This window comes from Microchirus variegatus (assembly GCF_963457635.1).
Source record: "Microchirus variegatus genome assembly, chromosome: 6".
Lineage (NCBI taxonomy): Eukaryota > Metazoa > Chordata > Actinopteri > Pleuronectiformes > Soleidae > Microchirus > Microchirus variegatus.
In genome coordinates this window covers 9,546,849-9,564,733 of record NC_139807.1, presented here as the reverse complement: position 1 = coordinate 9,564,733, position 17,885 = coordinate 9,546,849, and the positions used below count along the sequence as shown (strand labels likewise).

The window sequence follows — 17,885 nt, the reverse complement described above, 5'->3', positions numbered from 1 at the left end:
CGAATGAAAAACATGAATATAAATAAAATCAACTAACAAGTAGAGGGGGTAAAAGATTATTTTCAGTTATCATAATAACATTTAATCTGTTACAAATCACTTAATTCGACTGCCTCATCGCCGTTCAATCAGATTTATGGCTCTGCTGTCTGTGTGTCATTACAACCACTTTGATTAAAGAGAGAAAGTTCTAAGAGTTTATTTAAAAAAAACAAAAAAAAAACAGCTAACTTAGTAACTTCCTTCCTCTTCACTGAGCCTTTTCCACACCGATCTCTCTCAAAAGGATCCATGAAAGTTTAGCCCCCCGACTATCCAGGACAGGCTCCACACGGATGGTTTGAGAGGATACAACTGCTTCATTAACAGCCAGAGAACGGCTGCGTCCGCACCAACAGCATCACGACACAAATCATCACAAGAAGGAGAGAGGCAGCAACATTTTTTCTGTTACGCAACAGGACATTCGGGTCATGCTCACACGGTGAGCCTGTTTCACGTACTTTACAGGGCGACGAAGTCACACTGTTACCACATGCTTCACAATAAAAGCGCCTCAGTGCAACATCAGAACATCACATTTATACCAAGTCGACAAAAAGGTTTTCTCCCTGATGTGGAACCAACTGTGCAAACTGTTAGGACTCCAGCTGAACGTCTTTGAACAAACATGCATCTTCAATATAGTGAAGTGTTTAGAGTAAGCACCGTCTGGTTGCATGTGGTGTCACTATGAGGCGGCGGGTGCTTGATTTTACACACTGTAATGTAATGTAAGCGACACTCAGACGTCACAATGATGTTGCTGTTATCAAAGTATTTTTGCTTCACAGATGAAACATAAATGTGTAATTTGTTACTCATTGGCTGAAGCTATTTTCAAACATTATGAACTAAACCAGTTTTTAAAACAATAATATTATACATGGAGGAGGAATGAGGTTAAAAAAATAGGTGTCAAACCTAATTTAAAAGACATAATTTAGATATTAAAAGTAAAAGTTTTCCCTTATGTAACAACCTCCTTAACTCTGAGTTAGACTAAGATGGTGGGTGTTGCTAGAGGAGGAGAGGGCGAGCTGCTGCTACTGCTGCTGCTGCTGCTGTCAGACGGACTGTGACCGAGAAGGAGCTCCTTCTCTCGAGGAAGACAAGGCCGGCGGATGTGCTGACTGTGGGAGTGGTAGAGCCGGAGAAAGGCCAGGATGGAGTGAGCCAGCCACAGAGCCGTCACACACCACAGAGACACCTGGGGACATCAGGGGTGATAGTGACACAACAGACAGGGCTTCAAAGTAAAACGTAGAGATACTGTATATCCATATTATGTATGTAGAGATCCATTTTTCAGCAACTCGGTGGGGACTATTATGTGTAGACTGTACTATAATGCTTGTGTGCAAGTGAACGCATTCCCACCTGTGCCAGACTGAGCTCTGTGTAGAAGGACGATGTGTCCACATCCAGGTAAAGAGGAACAGACTGGGACTCTGCACAGCTAAACACAAACAAAACAAGATTACACAGAGATTATGGATCAAATCATAACAAAATGTACAGCCCTTTTTTCAATTGTATCCAAAAATTAAACTCAAAAAGAAAAGAGGTAAAGCATTGATATGTTATGATTTATAAACCTTGTAAACAATATTATAAACCCATGCAGATCGAATACATTTAGACCCAGGCGCCTTACGTGTATGGCTGCTTGTTGTTGTCAGTCACAGTGTCACACCAGGAGGACAGACCCAGAGACAAGAGGACACTGGCCCCTCCAGACAGGAAGAGAACACACGCGCTCAGCAGCACAGTCAGGAAGGACGAAAACAGGGTGCTGAGCAAAAACAGTGCAGTACACATTAGAAACTTCACTCACATGTTTGTAACATCACAACATTTTGTAATAATCTTTTTTTTGTGTCATGTTAGTAATATAACATGCTGTTCAAGGTGTTGCTTTACTGCCTTCTGTGGAATTATTCATCTTTTTTTTGTATTGACAAATAATAAAGAGAAGTATGATTATTTTATCAGAATGTTTATGTTGCCCTCTGATGGTCATTCAAGGGAATACAGATTCAGGCACTTCTGCACTTCATTTACTTTCAAGATTCAGAGATTACATACATTTTTAATTCAACACAAATGACAACGTATTCAGGGCTGCAACTGACGACTATTTCCAGAAGCAATTAATCTATGAATAATCAACCAGTGTTTCCCAAACCTGTTTTCAAATGTCTTGTTTTGTCCAAACACTAAAAAAGTAACTTAAATAGCCCATAATATGATTAATATCAAGCTCCCGTGTTGCTGCTGCTGCAGCACAGTAGTGAATTAAGTACAAAAAAATACAAATTACAAAAACATTATTTTCTATTTGTAGTCCATGTATCAGAAATACTGCCCATCCCTGGTCGTGACAAACACACCCTCTGCTTGACGAAAGCCAAAAATACACGTATTACGAGTTTACTTTTTAACTAAATATGTATTACCTGTGTCCTGTGTATTATAACTACACCAATGTTGTCAATCTTTCTTTGTAAACACAGCAGTCACGTAGGTTTGTACAGTATGTACAGTACTATCTCTGTGTGTGTGACGTTTGTGTGTTTTCAGTGCACTCACTCGTCATGTCGCCCGTGCAGATAGAAGAGGCTCCTCCAGCCCTGCGCGGCACCGTACAGCACCGTGAAAATACCCACGAACGTGGAGAACTGGCACGCCGCCAGTGGGCCCCACTGCTGCACCACCAGGTGAGAGGCGTGTCCGGGCTGCTCCGTCGCCTCAGCCGGCTCATCCGTCCTCCAGTAGCCCGTGGAGAAAAGTGCGCAGCGGCCTTTGAACGCGGAGCCGTTGAGAGCCATGGGGACGACCACCAGCAAGCCCGCTACCACCGACGCGGCGTGGAGCGCACAGTGTGCCAACAACAGCCGCCGGTCCAGCTCCATGTTAGCGAAGATAAACACAACTACGGCGAGGCGAAATAATCACGAATCCAAAAGAGAGCATGTGCGGTGTGTCCAGATTATTTAGTTTCAATGTAACGGCTCACAGTAGTTACCGCTGCTGCTGCAGCTGCTGGTATTGAAAGAAACAAGGGCGGGGACCATGAGCCGACTCATCTGTGTCTGCGCATTCCGGCGCTTCAGAGGAGGAGCGACCACTGACAGACGTCTCACTTCGCCGCCGATTCCAGGAACCACAAAACATCATCAGCACTGTTGGTGTCATAATTACCAGTATTGTATAAAGTACATAAAAGGTATACTTGAGTAAATGTACAAGTATCTTACCTGAAAATTACTTTGGTAGAAATGTTCTGATATAAAATGTACTTAAGACTAAGAAGTATAAGTATTTTATTATTATTTTATTTATTTTAATAAGTGAGGACTAAGTAAGTATCTTTGGTAGTAACGAGTAATAAAGATAGTTAGAGGACATGTAGCGCAGTTAAAGTACAATTTTATTTTGGAAATATAATGTTGTAAAAGTTGCGAGAAATATAAAGGACAAAGTAGAGTACAGAATGTGAATTTTCTACTATATAATTACACACCTGTAACATTAGCATACATAAGTATACAATCCTACATTGTTCAATTCTGATTCAAATCGGATTCATTACAGATCCGATTGGACAGTTCACAGTCATGACCACGCGTGTCCCGCATCTGAACAACAACTGAGTTGTAAGTGTTGAGTGTAGTGACACATCTGTTCACACCAGTGATCTGTGAGACTACACATTCCCCCTGTGATGGTTTGACCTCATGTCTGTTTTCAGCAGCTGGCCTCTTTTCCGTTAACTCGTGCAGAAGAGGATTTAATCATCCAGCAGACAGACCGCTCCCTCCACCTTGTGATCACCAATCTAATAGCTAAAGATGTATGCATACTATATTTTTTACATTATATTATTTTGTTGAATAAAGTTTTTACTTGAGATATAAATGTTGTATGTGCTCTATTCTCTTGATAAAATCAGTGCGGTTTGCTGTGGGGTGTTGGGATTTTACTGATTTAGAACAAAAAACATTCAATAGTTTTTGTTTGTTCAGAGTGGGATTCAAACCAATGTTTTGCCTGCGTTCCTCTCCCCTTTTGACCTTTCTTCCCATCTTCTACAGAAGTTGGTCAACAGCTACTGAACTCAACACACCATTATTATCAATATGATGATGGTTATTATTAGTAGTAGGTGTAGCAATAGTACTAGAAGTAGTAATAGTAGTCGTATAGTATAGTATATATAGGTTATATTTATTACATAAACATGAAAGGATAATTGTAGGTTTTGTAAACAACCAAACATTACAAGCTTTTACTGTTAAGATTTGTGAACTAAAACATTTCATCTATACTTTGTTGTTGCTCGCATTAACATTGTGTTTTTTGTAGGAGACAAAAGTTCTTAGGGTTTAGACTCTAAACTTAAGGTCCTCTGAACCTCAGAGGAACAAGAGTGATGCGGATGGAGAGGACATTGGAATAAGAAAGTATTAATTTGTCCAAGTAGAAGCTATAACTTGATTATGACACTTCTCTCAGGAAGAATGATAATATCCGAGTCAACTAAAGAGTGTAGTTCAGATTGCTTAGCATTAAATTTGTGTGAAATGCAAAATGCCGAAACCCGGGATTGAACCAGGGACCTTCAGATCTTCAGTCTGACGCTCTCCCAACTGAGCTATTTCGGCGGTGAAATACTTAGACTTCAAACTCCGCACTTATTGATACACATGAAGTACGTATACCATATAGGAGTTTATATGTAGTTCTATCCCTGACGCTTGATTTCTTTAACATTTCCAATGCATTCGCTATGGTAGTGTTTAACATTAGGGATGTAATACATTTAAATATAAAGTATAAACACACAATATAGCAAAGTATTATGAACGAAATTCAGGATGTTACGTTTGGGTTACTACTATCGGCGGCTGGCATTGACGAAGCCGCAGTGAGTTGTCGTGTTTAGGCTTGTTTGTTTGTTTCTCTGAGGCTCTCTGATTCGACACCAGAAAGCAGGAATTCACACGGTGACGTAACGCAACGCCCCCCCCCCCCCCCTCAACAAGCGCAAAGGCTGCTGGGAAGTAAGGTCAAGAATCACAGGCTGCTGTTCAAGACAATCACCATCGACTGCTGCAGGAAAGATCGTCAAACTGTTACTCTTGGTAAAAAACGTGTGTATTAGTTTGTTCGCTCAAAAGAGACGGATCCACTTTGCTGCTAATTATTCAACATTGAACCCGAAGCAGTCTATCGTCCTCGTGTACTTTGCCGAAGACACAGCACCGTGGCTAACTAAAGCTAGCTGGTCAGCTGCAGCATTGTTATTGTTTTCGCTGGTTTTTGGCGGCCGTATAAACACTTCTCTCCGAGGTTCCCCAGCCCAGGCAGGGGTCCGGACTGGCTGAGTGATGTGTTTCTGCTCCTCCCGGGAAGATGGATGAGAAGTCCACCAGCAGCAGCCACCAGAGGCTCCTCATAGCCCTGCTCATGTCGTTGCTTTTCGGGGTCATCACTGTCCAGTATGTGTGTCCCAGCAGGTCCGAGTGCCACATGCTGCACCAGTTGGGATCCTGGTTGAAAGTCGGCAGTGCACCTGGTCCCCGGAGCAGTGGCAACGAACCCCGGGACGGGCTCCAAAAAGACCCGTACATTGCAGAAGACGGCGCCCTGGTCCGCTTTGTCCCCCGTTTTAATTTCACTAAAGACGATTTAAATCGCGTTGTAGACTTCAATATTAAAGGGGACGACGTTATAGTTTTCCTACACATTCAAAAAACAGGTGGCACCACCTTTGGGCGACATCTTGTGCGAAATATCCAGCTGGAGAGACCGTGCGAGTGCCATGCGGGCCAGAAGAAATGTACCTGTTTCCGGCCAGGTAAAAAAGAAACCTGGCTCTTCTCCCGGTTTTCTACCGGCTGGAGCTGTGGGCTTCATGCGGACTGGACGGAACTCACCAAATGTGTCCCGTCACGCATGAACACACGAGAGGCTCCCAAGAACCTGCCCAGGTTGGTAGAACTTTAAATAATTTTTGATAATTAATTTTCTTTATTTATTTTTTATTTATTATTATTTCTTAAAGAAAAAAGTAAAATAAAACAAGACGCAGTAAAACTAATTCAGTGTACATATATCAGGTAGTGACTAGGTAGTAAATCATCAGCATAAATGTGTTAGTTAACACATTAAAGTGTAAAATTAAAACAAAGATGCCATTACACTGATATAAATAGTTACTGAAAATATCAAGGACGTGCCAAAAGCAGTGGAACTGTCCCTAAAGTGCTTTAACATGATCTTTGAGAATGTTCTGAGATTTGTAAAACAGTCAGATAAAGGGATTTATGTCCATGTCGAATAGTTAAACATACCACCTTCTTTTGTAAATGGCCCTAAATAATATTATTTTTTTGTATGTTAACACCTAAATCCTGCCTGCTTCTTGTGAGAGTGCATACATACAGTAATCAAATGTTATTGTTAAGATTTTAACCATTGTTGCAGCAATAATTAAAACTGCAAACCTGATGTCATCTTTATCTTTACAGGAGGAACTATTATTATATAACCATCTTAAGAGACCCAGTATCACGCTACTTGAGTGAGTGGCGTCACGTACAGCGTGGTGCCACATGGAAAGCCTCCTTACACGTGTGTGCTGGACGTTCACCAACGCTGTCTGAGTTGCCAAACTGCTACCCTGGAGATGACTGGTCAGGCTGCTCCCTTCAGGAGTTCATGGACTGCCCCTACAACCTGGCCAACAACCGGCAGACCCGCATGCTGGCTGACCTCAGCCTGGTTGGATGCTACAATGTCTCTGCCATGAGCGAGGAAGAGCGCTGGGCAGTACTTCTGCAGAGTGCTAAGCGTAACCTACGGGACATGGCCTTCTTTGGGCTGACTGAGTACCAACGAAAGACCCAGTACCTGTTTGAGCGAACCTTCAACTTGGAGTTCATTGCACCCTTTACACAGCTCAATGGCACACGTGCCTCTAGTGTTGACATACCTCCTGAAATACAACGCACAATCCGTCAGCTAAACCGATGGGATGTGGAGTTGTACGAGTACGGCCGAGACCTTTTCTTGCAGCGTTTCCAGGTGGCGCGGCAGCAGGAGCGCAGGCTGGCCAGAGCGAGGCGGCAGCAGGAAAGAAGGCGGCTCCGTGGAAGGCTCACAACAAAGCAATGGAGGCAGCTGAAGCCCACGGAAACACCCCGTCAGCTTGACAGCCACTCTGTAGTAACTGAGGAGCAACTGAGGAAGAAGGCTGATGGAGACAATGTGGAGTTAGAGACGCCTCTCCCAGAGTGGTGGGATTTGGACGAGAATAGCACCATGGAAGATTACATGGACAATGTGGAACAGTGGTAGGGACAGAAGTGGGAGGTCTTAATGCTAAATGTGCCAAGTTGTGCATTCTGTTGTTAGTAAATCCAAGTTATTTTTGTATGCTCTTCATTATCTTTACTCCATGAACTGTTAAAAAAAAAAAAACACATGTATTTATTGATAATGATTGTATGTCTTTGTCACACCTGATGTTCATAAGGTAATGGATGGATTTTCTTTATTCTTTTGCCAGAAAAAGAAGCTGCTCTTTCTGCTGTCTTACACTTGTCCATGTTGTCACACAAGCCTTTTAGTCTCTTCTCCTGGCTTATAAATACATGTGAACCCTCATCAAACTTTAATTGGTGGGGGGATCCTGTTTTTGGTCAAATGAACAATGTAATACGTGTTTCTATTTAAAAAGAAAAAACAATAATAATCTGCCACTGTTTGTGATTAACAATCAATATTTTTTGCAAGATTGTTGTCTCCCATGAAATTTGTACATTTTAAAATGTACCTGTGTTTTTATGTGTCTCTTTAAGTGACAGAAAAGAAGAACAGCATTTTCTTAGATACCTCAATGTGTTGTGTTAACTGCTAATGTTGTATAATTACTGAATGTGTCCCAAGTCTCAATTTTTGTATAAAAACAATTTTACATCTATTGAGCTTTTGTAATATTCTTGCTGTATTGTATAGGTATATATTTTATATAATGTTGCATAGTTACTGATTATTCTAACTAAATTGCAAGCTTTTTGGTTGCATTTGTTAAACCCTGGAACACCAGCAGGGAGCGCTGAATTGCTTACATCAAGACTTTTTGAGTGGAGACTGAGCTGATTGTTGACATCGCAGCTTATTTTTAACTTTGGTTGGGTGGGATTTGAAGCAAAATTATAGAGGAATGCATCAATTCAATGGCTGCTTCTAAATTTTAAATAATTATTCTGCAATATATCACTAAAACATAATAGTTTATTGGATATATAAAAAGTACCTTTTAACAGCACAGTTGCATCACAAGGAGAACAGTACATCACGTTGGTACATTGTCTACATACTTCATACTAAAATAAAACAAAAACATGGTTTTTCATCCCCTGCTATATTTGACTAATATTGGGAGTTAGTCCTCAAAGATAAGCAGTAGGTAGCGCAAAGTCAGGTCATCAGAGCAGAAGGTGCATGTTGACGACGAGTTCCCAGCCAAATTTGTTTTTATAGCCATTGATGAATGGTCATGTTTCACTGCTGCTTAACAGTGACTATGGTGTTCATAGATGTGTTCATTTGCTTAAGTCAAGGAATGTTGTGTTTCCACATCAGTAAACATACAGCACCTCCACTCGCACCTCCACTCGCACCTCCTCTCGTTGGCTGGTTGCCTTATTTTCCCACTGCCGTAAAAGTAGTCATGGAATGTCTAAACGTCATTCTTTGCTGAATCTGTTTCCATTACACTTATTTGCCCTGACTTGCCCACCTTCCGCAAGTGTGTTAACTGTAATGTGATATTTTTCAAATAGTCTATTACTATTTGGGGTTTCAGTATAATTAAATTGGAAATACACATAAAAACAGGAAAGAACAGTTACTAAATCACTTTGATGCAAGAGATAGGCAAAGCAGACGATTGTCAATTAAAGGTGACCAAAATTAACACAAATTTCTATGGATGAACGTGGCATGACTGTGAGCACTAGAAGTTTCTGCATATTAACTGTATGTTTTTCTGATTAGAATGAGCTGTGAGGAGGGGTCTTGTCACTATTTTAGACTATTTTAGGCATTTAGACTTGCCAATAGTGACACAGCATGGAAACCGGCCTACTCTGTTATGACAGACCTCTCGCCACCACTGTTGCCTTTATTTGTGGGGTTACTTTGCACGGTCACTTCTTGGTTTTCAATAAGCTAGCTTGACTAGTTCCATTCATCTACCAGCCAAAGCTTCAGAGATGTTCTTCAGTCAGTGTCTGCAGAAGTTATCAGGAGTATTAAGCGACATTATATTTTTGTGATGGCTTTAAGGTGCATACAGTCAACTGAAGAGAAAGACATAATGTGTTTGAACTGATGCATCATGCTGGTGCTGCTGAGGAGGAAAAGGCCAAAGAAATGCAGTCACATCCCTGCAGTGGAGTTGATGCATCTGAATGGTACATCAGGTTTTGTTCAGGCAGAGCATAAAAAAACCCTTAGTATACTCCCTTGAGTACAACACAGATGAGTCATCAAAAATCCCAAGTGGATTTCAGGGCATAGCAGCCTCCGAATCCAGTATAGGAATATGGCTCTTCTGTTATTATTAGGTTGTATACAGACTCACAGATCTCAAGCAACATATATGTATGTGATTTTGATATAATAGGAAATTTAAAGTGGTGCAAATGGTTTGGCTAATGTTTTTCTTTCAGCTTCTCCATCTCTTTTTTTCGCCACATGCCTTTTCTGACTCAACCCTCCCATTTATCTGGAGTACACTGGGTGTCACAGCCATGTGGTCCCACATGGGTGGGGTCAGTCTCTGAAGTGTTCAATTAACCCTAATCAGTGGGGAGCAATATGAATTGTACGACGGAGTATTAGGGCCACACATGAAGAAGAAAAAATGTTTTTGCTGTGACTAGATTAAAGTCGAAAAAACGAGAGAGACTTTACACCATTGATCTTGTAAGCTACCGCTTCCAGTGATAATACAGAGCAGCACGGCAAAAACTTACCTTCACATTGTAAAGATGTTCCACCGATAGGCCGACCATGCGTGACTCAAACTGCAGCTGTGGAGCGGTTGATTTCACTCCTAACTAGTTTTCAGTGTCGAGAATACAGACATACGGTCGAGATTAAAGTCGACATGATATTTCAACTTTATTCTCGACATTTCGAGTTTAATGTCAACATGTTGACTTTAATCTCGTCATGGCAAAAACTATGTTTTTCTTCATGTGAGGCCCTAAAACTCCGTCGTAGAATTAGGTCCCTTTAATGCAGTGGCTCTGAAAAACTTTTTTTTTTTTAATAGCAAGTACCACCTGAGAAAATACTGAGCTCTTGAAATAGTGCCATTATTGCCAACGTTAAAACAGTTACAGTGGCGTAAAATAGGTTGCACAACGTCAATTATGGACTTTTCACTTTTATATTGTTATTAAAGAAATATATTGCAGTGTTATTTATTATTTTCTTGTTATTTGTTTCCTTTTTGAAACCCAAGTACCAACAGAGGAAGCTTGCGTACCACCAGTGGTGGTATGTACCACCGTTTGAGAACCTTGGCTTTAACTACTAACAGAATACATGAATCCCGTTGAAAACCATATCTTCTTGATTTTTTTTTTTTTAATTATTTCTATTTTTTTTTTATACATATATCCTAAAACATATAAATATAGTACATATATAGTACCTTGTGCACTTCATGTACCTAACGTACTGAACTTACCTGCGACGTCTTCTTCACGGCCGCCGCACACACACACACACACACACACTGTCTCCCAACTCCTCCCTCACCATTTTGCCCTGCCTCTGATTTTTATAATCTGCTGGGTTTTTTTTTGCCGTCGAGCAGATTTAGAAGCAGCGAACATTTCGTCTGCTTCCCTCTTCGTTTTCCTCTCACTCCTCCGCGGCGGCGACAACACACACATTATTTTCTCCTCGGCTAGCTTTTATTATTTGTAGCTAACAACAACGGCGCTGTTCCTCTGCTATTCCCCCCGCACTCACTCACTCACTCACTCTCCGCTGGCTGTTCATGTCACACAGACGAGCCCCAAGGAAAAAAAAATAACCACAGTAACTGTCAAAAACGAGGTTATTCCAGAAGAAGACGTTTGACTGTGACAGACTGGACCACGAGCAGGTAAGAGGCGGAACAACGTCTGGCGCAGTTGTGACTTTGCAGCAATATGAAATCATTCCTGACGCATTTAAATAACCTGGGTTTAAGTGTAAGTGGATGTTATATTCGAGCCATGTGGTTGTCATTAAACGTCTGCCTGTTGCGCGGAGGCTGCTTAGACCCACCTTTGTTTCTTTATAAACAGTAATAACGTTTTAGAACATGCTCTGTGGGCAGGAGCAGTGGCGTTCATACAAATCATGTTGTTACAGCTGTCATGGTTTTTAGTCCGGGCTCCACAAACATAGTGGTCGTGTTTTTAATTGTTATCCTGTTAGAGAGAGAAAAGAGGAAAAAACATATCTATAAAATGACTTTATGAGTCACTGTGGTTAGTGTATCATGGAGTTGAAAAATATTATGTTCACAGTGGACTTGCAGGATGTGTGTGTGTGTTTGTGTTGTTGACCAAAACCTGGTTCTAATGAGGCAGAACCTCATTTCTGAGGTTTAGTTTAGGGCTAAGATTTGAACTGTGGTCAGGTTAACTGACTTCTGTTACGTCGTCGCTGACAGGATTTGGTATGCCTACTTCTTCGGGCCACGGTGACTCAGTGGTGGAGTGTGTTGTCCTTCAACTTAAAGGTTGTGGGTTTGATTCCTGGCTCAAATGACCTGTGGGCCAATGCGCATCTATTGTGGTCAAGAGGGGGCCAGAAGAAAAAGTGTTCACAATATTGCATCATGATATCACACGTATACCTAATAATACTATTTATGATGCAAAATTAATGTATTAATATCAAAAACAGACATTTATTTTAAATGACTTAAATAATGGTGTGGACAACTGTAATTAAAATTCGTACCAGGAGCTGTTTCAGCTACTGCCATTCATGGCTGGGGCCCTAACAAGTGTATTTATATATGTAATTGAATGTTGTATATGACACATTTAATAATGGGATAATTATGACCAAATGTTTTATTATTACTGTTATAAATAACATTGCTAGCAAACATATTATTATTATATTCTATCACCTCGCTGGCAGCTGTGCCTCAGCTACACACTGTGTTTAAAAGGCGTTGAGGTCATGGGCCATGTTTTCATTATAACATGATATTAAGTGGGGGGCCGCATGTAATCGATTGGGGGGCTGCATGTGGCCCCCGGGCCGCCAGTTTGAGACCCCTGGTCTACATCGTTGTGTCCTTGGGCAAGACACTTAATCCCATGTTGCTGGTTGGTCTGCAACCTTTAGTACAAAACCTATTTGATCCATAGAATGAAGATAACATTCATATATTAAGTGTTATAGACATACTATCCATCCATCCATTATCTACCGCTTTATCCTCCACCAGAGGGTCGCGGGGGGTGCTGTGCCTATCTCAGCAGACATTGGGCGATAGGCGGGGTACACCCTGGACAGATCGCCAGTATAGACATACTACATATTACAAAATCATAGTTTGTTGCATTTATTAAATCTAAAAAGTAGAAAAAGGAAACTGTTGACATTTCATTACTGTTTATACCTCTTTGAAATAAATATAGCTCTTTTAGTCGAAATCACTTCTGGTGATTTTTGTTAAAATCATATCCCAATATGATATACACTCTAGTACTTTTCCCCAAACACTCTCCTGGTCTGGACCAGTATTCCTCATAGAGACCAGTCAGGGCTAAGATATGAGTTCAGGGTAAGGTTGGGGTCAGGCATTATCTGGTTATGGTTAAGGGTGTTAATGCAGTGTCCTAATAAGACACATCCACGTGTGTGTGTGTAGGATTTATTACCTCTTAAGGACCACACTGACCTTGTCAGGCCCAGTCCTCTTAATGTGGCAGAATCCATCTCATTTCAGAGGCTCTGGTGAAGGTTATTTGCCTAACGTGTGAATTCTACTTAGGGTTTGGCATGAACTGGTTGGGGAGGTTTTTGTGGATAGGCTGTCCAAAATATCTGAAGTCAATGCAGTGTCCAAACAATGATATCTGCACACACTCTGCACTATCACTGTGAGCATGTGAGGATAGTAGCTGTAGCTCCCAACTTTAAAAAAAAGCCGTTTAGGGTTAACATTTGATTTAGGTTACGTAAGATCAGAGGAATGGGCAAGGAAATTATTTGTATTTATTAATGCCCTCACAACACTCTCTTTCTCACTGTGTGTGTGTGTGTGCATCCAACATCCACACATTTGTCAGTGTAGGAGGTTTAGTCTTGTCCTTGTTTGCCCCAATGGGTCAGAGAGGTCAGCTGACACACCATGGTCATGCTTTGTCGTCACTGCGTGTCAATTCAAGTCTTCCAGCATTTCAAGTGGATGTACTGTACTGCCATCGTAATTTTGTAACGATAAAGCCAGTCTAGACAAGTTCACACTCCCTTCAGGCTGTGGACTCTGCACCAGTCGAGCTAGTTTTACTTTACTTAATATAAACACAGATAAACTGAAACAGGCATTGGTTTCCAGTACTTGAGGACAGTGTTTGATGAGGACTCTCAGTGACACAATGCTTAACCATTATCCTATCATTACCTGTAACATAAACCTATCCCTAAAAACAAGTGTTAACCCTCAAGCAGCCCTTTGAAATTGTAAGAGTGGTTAAAATGTCCCATAGGTAGACGTGTAGACACACACGTAACCAATCTCCAACCATAACCATAAACACTAAACACAACCCGTTCCTCAGAAAAGAGGTTCTGCCTCATTAAGACCAGGTTTTGGTCTCCACAAAGACTACTGATCCTGACAAGGTTAGAGTTTATGCTAGGAAATATGTAACAGATAGAAGTACACACACACAGAACATACCACCTTATTTCCCACATTACCTGTTTTCATTTCCCCTCTGACACACATTATGCCTCATCTTTTATGGTACAAATAAAAGCGTTCACCAGCAGCGTAGCGGCAATAACAAATCAAAATGTCATGCAGACGACACATGATTGGCTCAGCTAAAATTACTTTCATTATCTCTCTGCGGGGATGTGAAGCCTCTGCTTAGTATTATTATAGCAAGGTAAACGGAAATCTTACAACACCTCATTAAAGTATTGACCCGAAATTCCCAACTTCTAGGTTTGGTTGCCAAGTTAGATTATACCGTCTCATTTCAAGTATTCATGCTTTACAACGATGATGTTGTCCTGTTTATTAGGAACGGCCCTGCTGTACGGGATGGAGGTTTGAATGGGAGGTTTAATGAGCTGAAAGGATTAGTGATACTTAACTTATTTACTTTGCTCCCTGACCCGCCCTATTGGATTTTACTCTCACTGTGATTGACGGTTTCATCACCGTGTGCTTTTTAATCATGTCATTTGGTCATTGGTGTTATCTTTACCTGTTTTGCACCATCTATGTATATGTCATTTCTCTTTAAAGTCATCTGACGTCCACACATATTATTTACATCACAGTTGTGTTTTAATAAATTTAGTATTTAGAACAGTGCAAAAGTGGAATTCACCAAACTGTTGCAAATTACAGATTTAAAAAGTCCAATAAAATCAGCTTTGTCGTTTTATCTGAAACTATACCTTAAATAAAGCTGAATCCTTAATTCCTTTTCACCCATAAAATTATATCAGTATAATATCCCTTTGTCACAATTCAATTGTCTCCACAAAACTTGTGATCTTACAACTGTTTAGATTCAACAGATTTCAGTATCTTTAACTGTGATTTTTACTTTTCCTCCTTAAATCCAAATTGAATGATGCATTTCTTAAGATAATAACCCACAAGTCATATTTATATACTGTATATACTCTGGAAATAGTCTATTATGTACACATTCTATTCTACTTAACTCTATTTAACTTTTTTATATAGTCTCAGTATTATTATCTTTTTATATTGTACTTTTTTTGTTAATGTATGGTTATTATTTATTATCCTTATCTTTAATATCTTGCTGCTGTAACACTGTAAATTTCCCAACTGAGGGACAAATAAAGGACTCTCTTATCTCTTATCATATTTTATTTCCAAAATCAATATTGATCACACGTCAGTCGGACATGTCTTTAAATGGATGTAAAATGCATTTTTAAAATAACAGAATAAACACAATCAGGTTCAAGTAGAAAATGTTTTATTCTACTGTATATCTAGTCTACTCAGTGTTCACTGATCTAGCGCTGTAAGAAAATAAATTAAAATGCCAGGCCAAAATAAGTAGAGCCTCTCAAAAAACAGAATACAGCACACGTGAACCTTCAAATGAAATAGAGAAAATTGTATTTTCAAAAACCCTGGATTGCAGATATCTCTGATTATCAGAACATTTGTGGTGAATTGGCGACTGCTAGTTTTTGCTGTTTCTGTTCATCAAGCCTGTGAAGATTCTGTGGGAGAAAAATCCAAACTCAATGACTAATAATGACTAATAATTATGCTTTAATTACCACTTCAACTCTTCTATTATTTGTCCAAATGCTCTTGATTTAGAAACTTTCAAAATAAATGTAATAGCAGAACCTAAAATGTCTTTTAAATTGCCTTCAACCAATGGAAAGAAATTAAAATGACTTAAAATCTGTTTGGATCAACGGGGAAAACAAAAGTGTCTCAGATTTAAGAGGTTTATTTTCCTCATAATTGTTTATTGGACACCCTGCATTTCTCTGAATGGATATAGCAATGTTTTTTTTAAATCCTCTGATAGTTTGAGCAGATACAGCACAGGGCAGTGGCGGCGGTGTGTTTAGGTGGCACTCAGCCGACACAGCGGCCATAATGCAGACGTCAGAGCTTCAGTGAAGGTTAGCCCATCGTTTGCCCTTTAGTGCTCAGTGTTTGACGAGGGACGCAGTGCACCGGAGTCAACAGCAGCCACCTCCATCCGTCCTCCTGTTTTCTGTTCCACCCTCCTCGCCCTGTAGACACCTGAGAGACATGCAGCAGCAGATTGACTTTAATTACTAAACTATTCTGTATACATAGTACGCACCACTCTCATCTTTGCAGGTGACAGCTAATACTGGGAAGTAAAAGTCAGACAAGTTCTGTCGTGCGTGTACGCGCTTTAAATAAGTTGAGACTTTCTCGTTTCTCTATTGATCAGTTGATTTACAAAAACAATTAATTACTTATATATGATGTGGAAAAAACTGTCAACTGTCAACAGAAAATTAATTACCAACTTAAAAAGTAGTAAACAAATTTAGTGTTTTTAAGCAAATTCTCTTAATGTGAGTACTGCCTTTCTTTCTAGTATAATAATGCATATGTGATAACTTTGCAGAAAAGTTAAATAGAATGGATTTCTTTTTAATATTCTGACATTTAATTCACGAAAATGAAATGAAATAATATACAGTATTTACATTCTCAATGCAAACACTCATTACCTTCAATCCTAGAGTATATTTTAATCAGATCTTATTTCCGAGCTCTATTATTATCATGAGTGGGCTGTAACTGCTCAAATGTTGCCTCAAACATGCAGCGCCACACAGAGCCCTCGCTTCTCCAGCAAAATTCTTGATCAATATTGACTTAGCTATAAGAGCCTTTTCGAACCAACCCTTAATTAAACTTTTGTATCTAATTTCATGAAATGCCGACATTATTTAGCCCAAAGCTGTTCAAACACAGCCGCACACACACAGAGAGCTTCTCGCCGTCGTTCTTCTGTCTTGTACCGTGAGTCATCTGTCCATCAACATGTCCCACTGCCAACATTCAGGAATAAAGTGTTTGCACCGACTAATGAGTAACTAATTAATAAAACCCTACTTGCTATCCCGTCTGAATGTTAAATCTACTAGCTCTCACGGGTCATTTGTTCATGTTGCAGGAAATTCTAAACACGTCCAAGCAGACATGTCTCTCTCTTATAACCCACTTATAAATTATGCCATGGCATGATTTGTCTATTTTTAACTGTCGTCACTCCATTGGTTCTGATATAGAGGCAAAGTCAACAAGCAACAGCCTGGTTAAACAGTCTGTGAATTTTTGGGGGCAGTGAAACTGGTGGAAAGCTGATAGGTCATCACCGTGCATATTCAAAGGTACAGGGCGCAGTATAAACTGGAATGGCTTTTGGAGGAGAGCCAGTATTGCTGTGTAGCTTCCAGGAATTGTTGAGATGGCAACTCTGCACCATTTGGTGTCTGGTGTGGTGAGAGCGAGAGAGAGCGACGAGAGAGGAAATGAGGAGTGAGGCTCCGGAGCATATTGATGATGCAGATTACATATTGCTCGGCTGCGTTGTCAGGGCGTGCACAAGCCAGAGACCCATGATACTGACATGGACATAAATGCAGCTGTAGGAGGAGTGCATGTCTCGCATCCCCGGAGAAAAGTTTCTATCGATCTGTAAGTAAACTGGGAGGAGACGAAGAAGGAGGTGGAGGAGGAGGAGGAGGAGAACTGGACCGGGGTTAAGCAAGCAAAGCAATAGCTGTACCTGTTCATCTCTCATTCTGCCATTTGTGGGTTGTGGGATGTGTCTTTTGTCCTATGTTTGAAGGTGGATGTATCAATTCACTTCCCACTCCCCCCCCCCCCCCCTCCATCCCTTCCTCTCCCACTCCACTGCAGTATGCTCCTACTGGGCTGCCTAGCTGCGTGCTCTCATACACACTCATTTCTACCCCCCTCCTCTGTCTGTGTCTGCCGCCACCAGACACAGGGACTG

The 17,885-nt window shown here is 40.6% G+C and overlaps 2 protein-coding genes across 2 annotated transcripts; one reads left to right on the top strand and one right to left on the bottom strand.

Annotated features, from left to right (window-relative positions):
- Positions 1–97: 97 nt before the first annotated feature.
- LOC310928525 (transmembrane protein 179) lies at positions 98–3,004 on the bottom strand. Its single transcript, XM_083891093.1, has 4 exons — positions 2,632–3,004; positions 1,697–1,834; positions 1,420–1,498; positions 98–1,249 (listed from the first exon to the last, which is right to left on the bottom strand). Exons 1-4 carry the CDS (start codon positions 2,952–2,954, stop codon positions 1,037–1,039), a joined length of 753 nt encoding a protein of 250 aa, XP_083747219.1. The 5' UTR covers positions 2,955–3,004; the 3' UTR covers positions 98–1,036.
- Positions 3,005–5,457: 2,453 nt separating this feature from the next.
- hs6st2 (heparan sulfate 6-O-sulfotransferase 2) lies at positions 5,458–7,800 on the top strand (the record flags this gene model as incomplete). The annotated part of the gene is made up of 2 exons (XM_083891616.1): positions 5,458–6,035; positions 6,576–7,800. The coding sequence occupies 2 exons, from the start codon at positions 5,458–5,460 to the stop codon at positions 7,402–7,404; spliced, it is 1,407 nt and encodes a 468-aa protein (XP_083747742.1). The 3' UTR covers positions 7,405–7,800.
- Positions 7,801–17,885: the final 10,085 nt, after the last annotated feature.